Source organism: Saccopteryx bilineata, chromosome 1 (genome assembly GCF_036850765.1).
Source record: "Saccopteryx bilineata isolate mSacBil1 chromosome 1, mSacBil1_pri_phased_curated, whole genome shotgun sequence".
Classification (NCBI taxonomy): Eukaryota; Metazoa; Chordata; class Mammalia; order Chiroptera; family Emballonuridae; genus Saccopteryx; species Saccopteryx bilineata.
This window is the reverse complement of record NC_089490.1, coordinates 346,913,130-346,930,677: the sequence shown is the minus strand read 5'-3', so window position 1 is coordinate 346,930,677 and position 17,548 is coordinate 346,913,130. Positions and strand designations below refer to the sequence as shown.

The 17,548-nt window shown below is 39.7% G+C and overlaps 1 protein-coding gene across 1 annotated transcript in view; it reads left to right on the top strand.

Moving 5' to 3' along the window:
• Positions 1–17,548, top strand: part of PPME1 (protein phosphatase methylesterase 1) — a 65,043-nt gene that overhangs the window by 30,893 nt on the left and 16,602 nt on the right. Inside the window, exons 4-8 of the mRNA XM_066250277.1 lie at positions 4,329–4,386; positions 4,832–4,883; positions 10,778–10,932; positions 11,927–12,017; positions 16,937–17,002. Coding sequence (XP_066106374.1) covers positions 4,329–4,386; positions 4,832–4,883; positions 10,778–10,932; positions 11,927–12,017; positions 16,937–17,002 — 422 coding nt within the window. The remainder of the gene's footprint in view (positions 1–4,328; positions 4,387–4,831; positions 4,884–10,777; positions 10,933–11,926; positions 12,018–16,936; positions 17,003–17,548) is intronic.

Below are 17,548 nucleotides of genomic sequence, written 5' to 3'. Positions count from 1 at the left end.
CTCCCCAGATGTGTTAAATCAGAATTTCTGATGGGTTAGCCTGGGCAGTAGTATTTCTTTCTTTTTTTGTTTTTTTAGCGAGAAAGAGACAAACGGGAGGAAAGATAAGAAGCAGCATTTTAGTTGTTCATCGATTGCTTTCTCCTATGTGCCTTGACCCAGCAGCTCCAGTTGAGCTAGTGAACCCTTGCTCAAGCCAGCGATCTTGGGTTCAAGCCAGTAACCATGGGATCATGTCTATGATCCCATACTCAAGCCAGCAACCCCATGCTCACACTGGTGACACCACACTTAGGCTGGTGACCTCAGGGTTTCAAACCTAGGTCCTCAGCATCTCAGGTTGATGCTCTATCCACTGCACCACCACTTAGGCAGGGCAATAGTATTCCTTAAAGCTGTTTATGTGATTGTAATGCAGTCAGGTTGAGAATCACCCGGAGCCAGGCTACTTGGATTTTAATCTTGGCATCACCATTTATTAGCACTTACTAGCTGTTTGACTCTGAGCAAGTTATTTAATCTCTCTGTAAAATGTTCTCGCCTATAACATGAAACTTATGTCTGAATAAAAATTATAAGGAGAAAGTTAGATAATTCATTTGAAGCACTTAGATTGGTGCTAAAGCTAAAGTCATCCCAATTGCTGATTTCAAATTTTATTACAAAGCTGTAGTAATCAAAACAAAATGTACTGGCATAAAAGTAGACAGATATACTAAAGAAACAGAATCAAGACCTCTACACTAAAGAAACAGAATCAAGACCTCACAACTAAACCCATGCATATACGATCAACTAATGTTTAACAAGGGAGCCAAAAAGACTCAATGAGGAAAATGATAATCTTTTCAATAAATGGTGCTGGGAAAACTGGCTAACCACATGCAGAAGAATGAAATTGGACCCCTGTATTATATCACTTACAAATATTAACTTGAAATGTGTGAGAGATTTAAATATAAGACCTAAACCTGTAAAACTACTGAAATGAAACAGGGAAGTAGACACTTGACATTGGTCTTGGCAATGATTTTTGGATTTGACACCAAAACTGCAAGCAACAAAATAAACAAGTAGAAATACATCAAACTAAAAAGTTTCTGCACTGCAAACAAAAAACAAAACAGCAAAATGAAAATGCAACCTACAGAATGGGAGAAAATATTTGAAAACTATCTATCTGATAAGGACTTAATATCCAAAATATATAAGGAACTCATACAACTCAGCAAAAATTAAATCTGATTAAAAATGCAGCCTGACCAGGTGGTGGCACAGTGGATGGAGTGTTGGACTGGGATGCAGAGGACCCAGGTTCGAAGCCTGAGGTCACTGGCTTGATTATGGGCTCATCCGGCTTGAGCACGAGTCACCAGCTTGAGCACAGGATCGCTAGTTTGAGTGTGGGATCATAGACATGACCCCATGGTCGCTGGCTTGAGCCCAAAGATCCCTGGCTTGAAGCCCAAGGTTGCTGGCTTGAGCAAGGGGTCACTCACTCTGCTGCAGTCCCCCAGTCAAGGCACACATGAGAAAGCAATCAGTGAACAATGAAGGTGCCACAGCAAAGAATTGATGCTTCTCATCTCTCTCCCTATCTGTCTGTCTCTGTCAGTCCCTCTCTCTGTCTCTCTCTCTCTGTCTCTGTCACAAAAAAAATGCACAAAAGACTTGAATAGACATTTTTCTAAAGAAGACATACAAATGGCCAAAAAGCACAAGGAAAGATTCTTGACATCACTAATCAGGAAAATGCAAATCAAAACCACAAAGATATTTATTACCTCACAACTGTTAAAATGGCTATTGTCAAAAAGACAAGCAACAAGTATTGGTGAGGCTATATGAAATAAAAGGAAAGAAACCCTTAGGAATGTTAACTGGTTACAGCTACTGTGGAAAACAGTATGGAGCAGACTCAAAAAGTTAAAAATAGAACTATCATATGATCCAGCCATCCCACTTCTAGGTAATACTTGAAGGAAATGAAAACGCTATCTTGAAGAGAAATCTTTACCCCCAAGTTTATAGCAGTGTTATTCACAATAACCAGGACCTGGAAATAACCTGAACATCCATCACTGGATGGATAAAGATAATATCTCTCTCTCTCTCACACACACACACACACACACACACACACACACACACACACGAATATTATTCACCCATTAAAAAGGAAACCCTTTTGCAACAACATGGAGGATCTTGATGGCATTGTGCTAGGTGAAATAAGTCAGAGAAAAACAAATCGTATGTGATCTCATATATGCAGAATCTTAAAAGGCTGAACTCATAGAAAGAGAGGTTAGGGCTGGGAGGTGGCGGAAGTGGGAAGATGTTGGTCAAAGGATACAAACTCCTTGAAAGCTGTTAAAAAAGTATATCTTAAATGTTATTAATACACACACACAAATGGTAATCATGTGAGGGAATGGAGGTGCTAACTAACCTTATTATAGTAATCATTTTGCAGTATTCACATGTACCAAATCATCACATTGTACACCCTAAACTTACGTATATGTCAATAATTTCTCAATAAAGGTGGGAGAAAACGATTACAGAAAATACTCAAAGAGATGACAAGGGCTACATTTGGATGACAAGTCAAAGAGTTGTTTTTTTCCCCCCTTTTTAAAATTAATTTTCTATATTTTAACATTTTTATAATGAGAATATATTCAAGATATATTTAATGAGGGGACAGTATGATTTAAGTAATCTGACTTGTGTTATACTTTGGATATTACATTGGTAACTTACCTTGATTCTGGTTCTGTATTTACTAACTTGTTATATGACCCTGAGCAAATAATTTCCTTTCTCTTGGCCTCAGTTTCATCATTCATAAAATGTGAGGATTAGTCTACACAGGTTTTCTGCTTTATTCTTAAAAGTTAAAAAATGTTAACATTTACTAACACCAACTGTGATGCATTATTGGCGAAGAATTTAGTCCATTTGAGGAAGAAGATCCTTGATTCTTTCAAGTTTGTTTATTTTATTTTTCCTCTAGGTAAGAGGAGGGGAGATAGGCAGAATTCCACATGCACCCCAACCAGAATCTACCTGACAACCCTATCTAGGGCTGATGCTTGAGTACTGAGCTATTTTTAGTGCCTGAGGCTGATGTGCTCCAACAGAGCTATCCTCAGCTCCTAGGGCCACACTTCAACCAATCAAGCCACTGGTTGTAGGAGGGGAGGAAAGAGAGAAGGGGAAGAGAAAAGGGGAAGAAACAGATGGTCACTTCTCCTATGTGCCCTGATTGGGAATTGAACCCAGGATGTCCATACACTGGGCCGATGCTCTATCCACTGTGCCACTAGCCAGGACCAATTATTTCAGGTTTGTATAAACCTCTAAAATTGTAACTCCCCATGATGATTTTTTTTTAGTATGTTTATTTACTGGTAACTGCAGTACAAGCTTGTGTGTTATCCTGCATCTATTTTTTTTTTTTTTTTTGTATTTTTCTGAAGCTGGAAGGGGAGAGACAGTCAGACAGACTCCCGCATGCGCCCGACCGGGATCCACCTGGCATGCCCACCAGGGGGCGATGCTCTGCCCCTCTGGGGCATCGCTCTGCCGAGACCAGAGCCACTCTAGCGCCTGGGGCAGAGGCCAAGGAGCCATCCCCAGTGCCCGGGCCATCTTTGCTCCAATGGAGCCTTGGCTGTGGGAGGGGAAGAGAGAGACAGAGAAGAAGGGGGGGTGGAGAAGCAAATGGGCGCTTCTCCCATGTGCCCTGGCTGGGAATCGAACCCGGGTCCCCCGCACGCCAGGCCGACGCTCTACCGCTGAGCCAACCGGCCAGGGCATCCTGCATCTATTTTAAATTACTCTTAGATAGGTTTACGGACTTATACTGCTTTCAGGGTTATTTCATGATCTGAATGTTATATTTGTGTGACATCCAGAGTCAAGATATTAACTGACTCATGGTCTTTATCTAGGGAGTTTTTCTTCCAGAGTAAGGGAAAGACAACTAAGGAATATAGATAAAAAATCATAGTTAATACCAGAACACACAGGGTCATTGTTTAGCGAAGCTCACTGTGTGTTTCATGAAACGTTAGGAAGAATTAAGATTTATAAAGGGATTTAGCTGGAGTAAGCCATATTTTGAAGTTGAGATAGAACCATTATATACACCAAAAAAGCAGAAGATATTATTTTTAAAATTTTGCTTAAAATTGGAAAGTCGTCTTTTGATTGTCTTCAGATCCTTGTATTCTAATGGCAGTTTATCACACAAGATTATCGATAATGGGGAAAGATTTGCTAACCCAGATGTATCTTACTACTTTTCCTTTTCCTTCTAGGCAGCAATCATTAGTAGAGTTCAATGTAGGATTGTGGCTTTGGATCTGCGAGGTCATGGTGAGTGATGTCCTTAATTAGTTCTGACTGAGTGACATATTTGCCAAGCCCTGAAAATAGTGTTAAATAATCTGGTCTGTTTCATTTTGGCATTTTAAGGGAAATTCTAGCTTGCAATTTTTATAAATATTTTATAAATACACACACATGTATATTTGTTGTTTAGCTAAGAAAATGTCCTTTAATGTAGTCAATTTTGCTATACTCAAAATTTGGTAATATATAAGGAATATGAAGAAATTTTTTTTAGGTCATTGTAATTATCCTCCTTAGGGTGTCCAATTGTAAAAGATGTGTCTGTAACATAAAATTCTTGCTAAGTTTACCATACATAAGTATAAAGTTCCCATTTCATTGTCCAAAAGTGAGATTTTTAAAAGAGAATACTCTTGCATTTATAATTCCAATCCTTGGGAATTTTATTTTTAAAATATTTCCTTTTTAGGTGAAACAAAAGTCAAGAATTCTGAAGACCTGTCTGCAGAAACAATGGCAAAGTAAGGAATCTAATATTGTTTATATATAACCTGGCTTTCATTACTATTATAGAGAGTAGTATACCTTTATCACTCTCCTCATGAGATTGTTGGACTGAGATTAGTGCATACTCCGCTCTTTTTTACTTCTATATCTGGTATCTCCTTGCTGTTTAATCTTGAAAGAAACATTCGTCTTTCTTGGTAATCAATGTAATGGTCATACATAAAACACTTGAAAATTCTTCAAGGTACAGTTTAGTTTGTGTTAGCTTTTGCAAAGTTTTTTTGTTTTTTATTGATGAATAGAATCTATATATTAATTGGGGACCCATGCTTGGAAAAGTAGTTGTATACAAAAAGCCCTGTGAAATGTTCTCAAGGTATCCTGCCCACATTCTTTGTCCAACTGTGTAGTAAGAAAGGTACAGAATATTAAAGAAGAAGGTATGTATCCCCTAGGCCTGAAAGTAAAAGATAAATGTAGCATTTGCAGTGGCTCTCAAACCTGGTCACTCATCAGGATCACCTGAAAAGTGATTAAATTACAACTGATTTGGCCCTACCCAGCACCTTCTGAATTAGTGCTCCTACCGGTGGGATCTGCGCATTTAAATTTTGATAAAGCTCTGTAAAGGAATCTGATCTAGGCAGTCCTATAACTGGTTTTTGGGAACGATTATTCTATATTGTAAGCAGGATTCTTCTCACTACCCTGCTTTCATACATACTCTCTCATGTACATAATACATACCTTCTCAAGTAGTTGACCATCTTTGGCCAAAAATATCTTGTCACTTCTTACTTTAGCAGCTTTAATCCAAGAATAAACTGTTTTTCCTTAAACCCCAAACTCATGTGGCCATAATTTTATTGTTATAGCAGGTGCTATTTGTGTCCTTTCTATTTGCCAGGTGTTATTAAAACTGTAAAATAAGTATTTATTAAGAATAAATGATTTAGTTATTTAAGTTACATAAATTTATTTACATTATTAACTTGGTAGAGTAGATACTATAACTTTTTTACCAGTGAGAAAACTAGTTCAGATATGATGAATGACTGGATGAGATTACACAGGTAATAGACCAAAATTGTGATCATTCAACTACAGTGCTTGGCAGAGAGAGAAAGAGAAAAGGAAACTATGTATAAAAACTATTCCACTCAGTTAATATATGCCTGAGAAACCATAGAAAGAGAACCAAGAATCTGTTCCCTCAGTTGTTCCTAATGCCTTTATAATGTGGGGAAAATGAAGCCTGAAATAATCAAGAATGTTAGTGATACCTATGGAAAGACTTGTGAATGATTTTGAAGGCTTTAAAGGGTTTCTTGACTGTTGACAAAAAAGTGAAATATATCATTTAAGTGGCTAGGCAACTAGACAAAGGGTGATGATGGCTTGGCTGGCAATCTGGAAGAAATGGAGTTAACTTGATTGTGGAAATCATTTCACAATTTATTCATGTGTCAAATTGTTATGCATACATTAAAGATATTATAATTTTATCAATTATACCTCAGTAAAGCTGGGATAAAATCCTACAGGAAAGAAAGAATATAGTAATAGCAGGTGTAAGAAGCAGCCACTATTCTCTCAGGCTAAAATAAAACACTTATGCCTAGAGGTTGAGATGTAGACCTTTTTGGAGAGCTCACTGCTGTGGCTCTGAATGAAGGCAGAGAAATCACTTTGATGCCACATTGGTAGAACTTTCCATAATTCTCTTTTGTGCACAGGGACGCGTCATTCTTTCACAGGGACCAGATTCATTCTGCAGCAAAAATATTGGGGGTGGTTCCAGAGATCTGCTGTACAACACGGTGCCTATAGTTTTCAGTAAGATATTGTGTGCTTAAAAGTTAAGACCTACCGTAAAAACTCAAAAACATTGGTGCACAAAAACACATACACTGCTATGTTCATCACAGCATTATCCACAGTGGCCAAGACATGGAAACAACCAAAGTGTCCCTTGATAGAGGACTGGATAAAGAAGATGTGATACATATATATAATGGAATACTACTCAGCCATAAGAAATGATGATATATTGCCATTTGTGACAACGTGGATGGACTTTGAGACCATTATGCTAAGTGAAATAAGTAAATTAGAAAAAGTAAAAAACTATATGATTTCATACATAGGTGGGATATAAAAATGAAACTCATGGATATAGACAACAGTGAAGTGGTTACCAGGGGGTGGGGAGTTGAAGGAGGGAGAGTAAAGAGGGACAACTGTATGGTGACAGAAAATGATTTGACTTTGGGTAATGGGCACACAACACAATCAACAGTTCAAATGCTATAGAGATGTTTGCCTGAAACCTATGTATTTTTTTTTTTTTTTTGTATTTTTCTGAAGTTGGAAACGGGGAGGCAGTCACACAGATTCCCGCATGCGCCCGACTGGTATCCACCCGGCATGCCCACCAGGGGGCGATGCTCTGCCCATCCGGGGCGTTGCTCTGTTGCAACCAGAGCCATTCTAGCGCCTGAGGCAGAGGCCATGGAGCCATCCTCAGCGCTTGGGCCAACTTTGTTTCAATGGAGCCTTGGCTGCGGGAGGGAAAGAGAGAGACAGAGAGGAAAGAGAGGGGGAGGGGTGGCGAAGCAGATGGGCGCCTCTCCTGTGTGCCCTGGCCGGGAATCAAACCCGGGACTCCCACACGCCAGGCCTACGCTCTACCACTGAGCCAACCAGCCAGGGCCAAACCTATGTATTCTTATTGACCAATGTCACCTCGTTAAATTTAATTTCTAAATAAATAACAAAAAATTAAATTCAAGAGGGTAGATGTTATGTTAAGTGTTCTCACACAGACACAAGCACATACACACACAAAAGTGATATAAGGAAATTTTTGGAGGTAATGGATGTGATCAAGGTAATCCTTGATTGTGGTGATGTTAACACAAGTGTATATATAGCCTGACCAGGCTGTGGCACCATGGATAGAGCTTTGGACTGGGATACAGAAGACTCAGGTTCAAAACCCCAAGATCACCAGCTTGAATGCAGGCTTATCCAGCTTGAGTGCAGCCTCACCAGCTTGAGTGCAGAGTCACTGGCTTGAGCATGGAATCATAGACATGTCCCTATGGTTGCTGACTTGAGCCCAAAGGTCACTGACTTGAGCAAGGGGTCACTCGCTCTGCTGCAGCTCCCCCCCCCATATGTGCTTTCTCACATATGAGAAAGCAATCAACAACTAAGGTGCCGCAATGAAGGACTGATGCTTCTCATCTCTCTCCCTTCCTGTCTGTCCCTCTCTCTGTCTCTCACAAAAAAAGCAAGTGTGTGTGTGTGTGTGTGTGTATATATATGTATATATATATTCAAACTTAACAAATTTTATACATTAATTATGTACCACTTTTTTTATATATACCAATAATACTTCAATAAAGCTAGGAAGATAAACATTGGGGATGGAGTGCTGGAGAAGTTGGGCACTAGGGAAGCTGTGTGTGAGGCAGAGCCTGGGTGCTAGGGAAGTGCACATTACAAAATGTGGTAAAGACACGAATCAGGGGCAAACCCCTTTCTTTCTGCAGTGTCTCTCTACTGACATAGCTTAACATCTTGCCAGCTGGCAAAAGAAGACATTTAAAGGCCTTGCCCTTAGATCCAATTTTGCAGAATATGCAATGAAAGGTGAATTGGAGCTGAGAGACAATAAATTGGATTCTTGCTGAAATAGTCTGAGCAGTAGAACATTTATATGATTTCTGAATTCAAGCACTCTGGGAAAACAAAATGGCAAAATGGGCATACTTAGTGGGCGATTAGTGGGTTCTCAGTAGTAATGACAGCATGGTTTTCACCTTGCATAACAACTTTAGACCTGTATCCTACATAGATGCAACTCCACTGAAAGTAGAAGAGCCAAGGTTTGAGCTTAGGTTGTTCTGATATTCTTTTTTCTGCTTTGTCTGTGATATGCTATACTGCTTCTCAGGAAATGAACCTACTATTAATAAGTATGACGAAACCCCCTTAAAGAACAACTACTAAAATTGTGATACATCCAGTTACAGACTAGTTTTGGGGTCAGTCTCTTCTACTTCATCTTTATTTTATTTCTCTGTAATATCAGGACATATCTCAAATAAGCAATAATCTTATTGACTGAATTCTTTTGACTAACTTTAACAAAGAATATATTTCTCCTGGGATAAATGATCAGGTGATTGATGATAACCAACTTTTATCTGAACGAAATCTACCTTTCCTAAGCTTAGATACAATATTAGGTTGGTTTGTTTCAGACCCTGTCCACCTTCATGCATGAAGCAGATATCATAGAACCCTCAACTTAGTATTTTAAGGAGACCTGGATTTAGATAATAATCTCCTATGGCACACTTTTTTTACTTATTATATTTGTTACTAACTCAAAATTTTAGCCTTAAGTTTAACTCCAAAATATTAAATTTTTATTTGTTTTCACTTATAAGAGTTGCCTCCTTATCTCCCATTCAGATTGTCTGCTGTTGCTGCAGCTACCATATTGACATCTGTGATTGTTTTATGAGGTTTTTAAAATAAATTCCTTCAGAAATGCCATTTACCTTTGCTATTCTGAATACCGAGACCATTTCTGAATGGCTATGTCCCTAAATCCACACCTGCTGTATTTGGCTACACTGTGTGACTGCTTGAGGTATGTAGTGACACTCAGCAAGACAGAACTGTCTTTTGAACTTAACTGACTCAGCCACTCCCCAAAGAAGAAATAGAGCCAGTGGTTTCAAGAAGCACGCCATCATTACCTATTGCTATAGCAAAGAACACCTAAAGCAAATAAAAACTAAGGTTGCTACTTCAGTTCACATTTTCAAAGCTTTGAGGTTTGACTTTGTTAAATAGATATATTCATAATTAAAGGCTAGGACAGAAGCCAATAAAAATGAGCTCTGAACATCTTTCTAGTTTCTTAGAACACTATACTTACATTTATGTTCATACTTCAAATAACTTTACATGATAAATATAAATAATAATTAACATTTGTATAGCACTTTATTCTTTTTATGTGTGTGTGTGATAGAGAGAGGGACAGATAGGGACAGACAGGAAGGCAGAGAGATGAGAAGCATCAATTCTTCATTCGGCCCCTTAGTTGTTCATTGATTGCTTTCTCATATGTGCCTTGACCGAGGGGGGGGGGGGCTGCAGCAGAGCAAGTGACCCCTTGCTCAAGCCAGTGATCTTTGGGCTTAAGTCAGCAACCATGGGGATATGTTTATGATCCCATGCTCAAGCCAGTGACTCTGCATTCAAGCTGGCGACCCTGGGGTTTTGAACCTGGGTCCTCTGTGTCCCAGTCCAATGCTCTATCCACAGCGCCACAGCCTGGTCAGGTGCACTTAACTCTTTTTAAAGTATTTCACATTCATTCTTAGTTAATTCTCACAGGAATTCAGAATAGTAAATGATAATCTTATCTTTATTTTATAGATGTTGAAACTGTGTGAGAAGTTAAATAATCCAAGTCCATATAGTAAAAAATAGACTTGGGTCTGTAATTCACTTATGACTTCAAACTTCACTACTTTATAATGCTTAATAAAGAACCTAATGCATAGAGCAGTTAAATGATTTGTCCAGAGTTTCAAGCTCACGTTTAAACTAAAGATATATGTTTAGATAATTGTATTAAATGTGTGGAACAGTGAAAATGTGATACAAATGAAAGTCAGAAAATTGGGGTTCTTAGTCCTCAATCTGCCATTTATCCAGAGTTAGATGTGTGGCTACATGTGTAGATACTGGGGACACGTTAGGAGGCCCAGTAGACCTTTACAGTCCTAGGACTATTAATTACAGACCAAAGGAGGGAGTGAGGAAAGAAAACTATTTTATAATGTTGTCAGCATTCTCAGCTTTTTCTCCTTTGCAGAGATGTTGGCAATGTGGTTGAAGCCATGTATGGGGACCTCCCTCCTCCAATTATGCTGATTGGACACAGCATGGGAGGTGCCATTGCAGTCCACACAGCATCATCCAACCTGGTGCCAAGCCTCTTGGGTCTGTGCATGATTGATGTTGTGGAAGGTAAGTTTTCTTATGATAACTGAATCAAAATCTTAGACTTGTAAGAGCCACCCATGGAGATTATTGTTATCATGTTTTAAACTGTTATTGATTTCACTGATATTGAAATATGTCCCTTTGTCTTTTCTGTTATTTTGTGGCAAAGGCATTCCAAGTTTTTTTTTATTTGGAATATAATGGACATCAAACTTTGTATTAGTATCAGGTGTACAATATAATGATTTGATAAAAGTACAAGGTGAGGTAAAAGTAGGTTTACAGTTGTTCATATGGAAAATAATAAAGTAATTAATAAGTAATAGTCAAGAATAAACTGTGTTTAGAATACTCACAACTGTAAACCTACGTCTGCCATACCTTGTGTATATTGCAAAATGGTCACCATAATATGTCTAGTTATATCCATCACCACACAGTTAAAAAATATTTTTTTCTTATCATGAGAACTTTAAGATCTATTATCTTATAACCTTCAAATATATAATACAGTATTAGTAACTATAGTCACCATACTGTATATCGCAACCCCAGCACTAACTTTGTAATTAGAAGTTTGTATTTTTTGACACCTTCACCCTTTTCACCTACACCCCATATTACATAATCCTTGTCCATGACATAAGAAACTCTTTATAAACATCTTTTATGGCTGCATAATATTTTAATTATGAGCATGTCCCATAATTTTATGTAACATTTAAAAAGAAGCTGCTATGTCTTCTATTACCCAGCCTTGTATTGCTTATACAAGGCAGCCCTTTTCATTGTGGGGGTTGTGCACAAAGGAGTGAATACCAGGACACAAAAGTCACTGGAGGCCATCTTGGAACCTGACTGTCACGTCAGTCTGAATTTTCTTAAACCACATCTTTTTTTCCCCCAAGCATCACTGAATTCTGATGTCATTAAGGGCAGATGTATATAGTTGACCCAGTAAGTGTAAATATTTGGAGAATGTTAAGTGCTGCAGTTAAAATTTTTGTTTAACATCTAGGTACAGCCATGGATGCCCTTAATAGCATGCAGAATTTTTTACGTGGTCGCCCTAAAACCTTCAAGTCTCTGGAGAATGCCATTGAATGGAGGTAATCCACAAATCTATATTGTCTATATTTTAAGTGTTATATTGTAGCTTTTCTTTTTCAACAGCTCAAGCACCAAGTTCAAAGGAATAATTCCGCACCTTAACTTTATGGTAATATCATGGGTATCATTAAAAAGTTCTTTAGCCCTGGCCGGTTGGCTCAGCAGTAGAGCATCGGCCTGGCGTGCGGGGGACCCGGGTTCGATTCCCGGCCAGGGCACATAGGAGAAGCGCCCATTTGCTTCTCCACCCCTCCTCCTTCCTCTCTGTCTCTCTCTTCCCCTCCCGCAGCCAAGGCTCCATTGGAGCAAAGATGGCCCGGGTGCTGGGGATGGCTCCTTGGCCTCTGCCGCAGGTGCTAGAGTGGTTCTGGTCGCGGCAGAGCGACGCCCCGGAGGGGCAGAGCATCATCCCCTGGTGGGCAGAGCTTCGCCCCTGGTGGGCGTGCCAGGTGGATCCCGGTCGGGCGCATGTGGGAGTCTGTCTGACTGTCTCTCCTCGTTTCCAGCTTCAGAAAAAAAAAAGTTCTTTAAAAAATGTTTCAGACTTGTCTTAGTTGCATAAAATCCAACCTTTTTCTAATACTCTGCCGTACCTGCTACAGTCTTAGAATTATGGATCATCTGCTGTCTAGCTGTTCCCATCATTAAGGTGAGAGTCTAGACTAATTGAGACTCTAGGACCTCTTCCACCTCTGATGCTTCATGGTTCTAGATTCTCTTTCTGTGTTCCAAAGAAAATGAAAGAGAAACAGAAGATGGGTGTAGATTCCTTTCTCAGTTTTTATTTTGGTTTTGGGGAAATAGTTTTTACAAAAATCACTGAAAGAATTGACTGTGGTTCTCATTTAAGTAAAGGTTGTTCATTCTTTAATTTATTCATTAATTCAATAAATTACTTGATTAAATGTTTATTAAACACTTTGTGCTAAAGGGTAAAGAATCGGAGATAAGTAAAATACTGTCCCTCCCTCCAAGGAGATCAGTCTTGGGGTAAAACCACTGTCAGTATTCCATCTTTCTACCTGTTCTTCAAAATCCTTTTTCAGAACACTTTCTCTACCTCCACCCAACCACACAGATCACTGTCTTACTAGAATTGCCTGAGACCTCTAAGTCTATATTATATCATACTGTTCACCCCTTGAGTCTTTTAATCCCTCCTAAAGGGATATGCTTATATTGTTAATTTTTACTTCTATCTTAATGCTCTTCCTGCATCATGAGAGTAGCAGCTATTCTCTATTTCTTTTGTACGTTCATACAGCATATAGCACACTAGCAGTCAGAGCATTTCTGTTAACTGAATCAGAGATATCAAGTGGAAATTATGGACCTGGTCAATATATCCTAAGGGAGTTTTCCTAGGACAGAGGATCTTATGCCAAATATGGCATGCCAGACTGATGTGTATGTTTAGTGAGTTTGCCTCTACCTCCCTGTGTTCATGCTTATGTTCTCTCAGAGGCACCAAAGATCTCTCTGTCTTGGGCAGTCACAGCATGGAGAGTACAGCTGCTGCCAGCTCAACATGTGGCTTGAGTACTCTGCCTGCTTCCCTAGTAACAACCAGTGAGAAAATTATTCCAAATAATGATTAAAACTTATTCAGTAAACACTTTTTTAGTACCGAAGATGTGTTAGTACCTGATCCAAGTACTAGGGATGAATCAGAATTAGTTCTTATGTATTTACTTGTTGGGATACCAATATTAACAAGTAAATACATAACTGCAATACAATGAAGGAAGCCCAACAGGTACAAAAGATAGGTATGCAGTCCAGCCTGGGAGTCGTCGTGGACCTTCACTTAATGGAGGTAGAATCTTGATTCTAGTGGCAGTTTAGGATAGGATAGGGTAGGGTAGGATAGGGTAGGGTAGGGCAGGGTAGGGTAGGGTAGGGTAGGGTAGGGTAGGGTAGGGTAGGGTAGGATAGGATAGAGTTTTGTTTGTTGAATGTTAAAATGTTCTGGGCACATAACAGGAATATAATACTGTATATTGCTAGTGCAGAAAAAAACAAAATTCAGAATTGGAAGTATGGTTTCTACAGAATGCATATCGCTTTCATACCATTATAAGTTGAAACTATTAGTCAAACCATCACAAATCAGTGATCGTCTGTAGTTAGAAGAGGTTGAGCTAGATAAAATTTGAAGAAGAATTATCGCATAGATAGTATTTAAGCCAAAAGACTGAATGTGCTCACTGAGGGGTTTGATGTTGATAGAAAAAAGAGCCAAGAACTGAGCCTTGGGATAATCCACAATATCTAGAGCTTGGAAAGAGTGGGACGATTCAACAAAGGAAACTGAAAAGGCCCAGTTGGTGAGATACATGGAAAACTGGCAGGGTATAGAAAATGTTTCTAGAAGGAGGGAGAGAGCATTTGTGTCAAATAATGCAGAGAAATCACCTAAGATGAGGGCTAAGAAATGACCATTAGAATTGGCATAATGGAGGTGACCTTGCAAAGGAAATCTCAGGAAATAAGTGGGAGATAAAAACCTGTTATAAACTGGGTATATTAGTCAAGGAAAGGAGATGAGATGACAAAGTAGAGAAACCAAGTGTGATAACTTTATTGAGAAATTGTGTTGTACATGAGAACAGAGAAATGAGGTGAAATAATGAATGTGGAGTTGAGACTATTTTCAAGGGCTGGAGAATGTTTTTTTTTTTTTTTTTTTTTTTCATTTTTCTGAAGCTGGAAACAGGGAGAGACAGTCAGACAGACTCCCGCATGCGCCCGACCGGGATCCACCCGGCACGCCCACCAGGGGCGATGCTCTGCCCACCAGGGGGCGATGCTCTGCCCATCCTGGGCGTCGCCATGTTGCGACCCTCCTGGGTGTCGCCATATTGCGACCAGAGCCACTCTAGCGCCTGGGGCAGAGGCCACAGAGCCATCCCCAGCGCCCGGGCCATCTTTTTGCTCCAATGGAGCCTTGGCTGCGGGAGGGGAAGAGAGAGACAGAGAGGAAGGCGCGGCGGAGGGGTGGAGAAGCAAATGGGCGCTTCTCCTATGTGCCCTGGCCGGGAATCGAACCCGGGTCCTCCGCACGCTAGGCCGACGCTCTACCACTGAGCCAACCGGCCAGGGCTGGAGAATGTTTTTAAAGGTTGTTTTATAATGTCCACTAGAGAAAAAACAATGCTGACAAAGGAGAGAGATAAGATAACTAAAGGATACAAGGTCCTCATAAGCAAAAAGGGATGGGAACCAATATCCCACACTGGCCTTGAATAGGAACAGAGATATTTCATATATTAAACTGTCATCAAATAGAATATATATGATCATGAGTACTGGTGGATTTGCATTACTGTAGATTCAGTTTATGGTAGAAAAATAAAGTAATAGTACTGATTGTTTCTGTTTATCATTAAAATAAGAAACAAGGTCATTCATTATCTAAGGGGGGTGCACTTTAAAATTTTACATAATTTTTTAAATTAAAAGTGAGATTTAAAGAAATGGGTTCTGGTGGCCTGCTTCATGTGGTGTTTATGGCTCCTCTTGGTACATGCAGTCATTGTACCTGGTCCTTAAGCATACTTAGGGGAAGTATGCAACTCTGGGGAAACTAATCTATTAAGATAGAGTCAGGCCTGACTGCTGGTGGTGCAGTGGCTAGGGCATCTACCTAGGATGCTGAGGTCCCACGTTGGAAACCCCGAGGTCGACAGCTTGAGCACAGGCTCACCAGCCTGAGCGTGAGGTTGCCAGCTTGAGTGTGGGATCATTAACATAATCCCAAGGTCACTGGCATGAACCCTAAGGTTGCTGACTTGAAGCCCAAGGTCACTGGCTAGAGCCTGCTAGTTGAGGCATAGATGAGAAGCAATCAGTGAACAACTAAAGTGATGCAACTATCAAGTTGATGCTTCTCATCTCTCTCCCTTCTCTCTCTTTCTTTCGCAAAAAGAAAGAAAAGAAAGGATAGGGTCGAAACTCCTAAGCTGTCTATGATGGCATGCAAGGTCCTGTTCCACTCCACCCCCATTTCTCCTTATACCTGTCCTCTAAAGTCATCATCCTGCAGACTCTTTCACATCACAGTGCCTGTGTTCACACAGTGTGCCCTCTGCCAGTAATGTTCTGACCATCTTCTTTTCTTTCTTTTTTTTTTTTTTTTTGACAGAGAGAGAGTCAGAGAGAGATAGGGACAGACAGACAGGAAGGGAGAGATGAGAAGCATCAATTCTTCATTGCAGCACCGTAGTTGTTCATTGATTGCTTTCTCATATGTGGCCTGACTGGGGGCTCCCAACAGAGTGAGTAACCCCTTGCTCAAGCCAGTGACCTTGCGGTCATATCTGTGATCCCATGCTCAAGCCAGCAACCCTGTGCTCAAGCTAGCAACCCTGTGCTCAAGCTGCTGAGCCCACGCTCAAGCCAGCAACCATGGGGTTTCAAACCTGGGTCCTCCACATCCCAGTTCAACGCTTTATCCACTGTGCCACCGCCTGGTCAGGCTGACCATTCTCTTTTATCTTTTACTTCTTATCTTCAGTTCTCAGTTCAGACAGGACATTTGGGAAGCTTTCTTTAACCTCCTCATTCAAAATAAAGTTGATTTCTTTGAGCCTTGCCTTATTATATTAAAATTATATGTTTGTGTTTCTTTCTCCCCACTGAATTATGTGCTTCTGAAGCATGGGCCTGACACATAGTATCCTTTGGTAAATATTTGCAGAACTGAAATGACTTCAGTGTCTTCACTTATTTTTTACTACTCAGTTTATAGACATAACAACCAAGTGGGAAGTAGTGGTAATCTCCCTATAAGCTATAGTGGTAACTATAACTTGAGTATAGTGGTAACTATAACAGAATCTGTATAATTATTCATTTGACCCTACTGACATGGTAAGATGAATTCTGAATAATCTCTCTCCCTTCTTTTCTCTTCTAGCGTGAAGAGTGGCCAAATTAGAAATCTGGAGTCTGCCCGTGTCTCAATGGTTGGCCAAGTCAAACAGTAAGTCCTATTTTTCCCTGTTAGGCTGATTAGAGAATGAAACATAGTGAGGGAATTACAGTTTACTTTTTTCTCATACACTTACTCTACCATCCTTGTGAATGCCTTCAGTATTTTAGATAATTTTTACAAGTGAGCTCAGGTGGGCCAGTTACATAGATTTTCTTTTCTTTTTTCTTTCTCTTTTTCTGGGGAAACTCCAAGAAAAATAGTGTCTTCTCCAAATAGTATTGGATTACTTTATTAGCACAACTTTAGGTGTTAAAGGTGAAGAATCCCAAAGAATGGACATTAAAAATTAAGTGTCCACTCAAGTGCTGGCAGTATGGTTCATTCTCATAAGTCTCCTTCTAAGCCAAATATGGCTGTGAGGAAATTATAGCAGAAAAGCTTTGGTGTACCCTGAGTGGAAGCCAGATTCTAAGAGTGAGCTAAGATTCTTTAACCCAAATGATCTTCCTGAATAAGGTTACATGAGTCCTGGATATTGCTATGTAGTCACAAAATAAATTTCAGCTGAATTGAAAAAACGCCCAGTGAACAGAC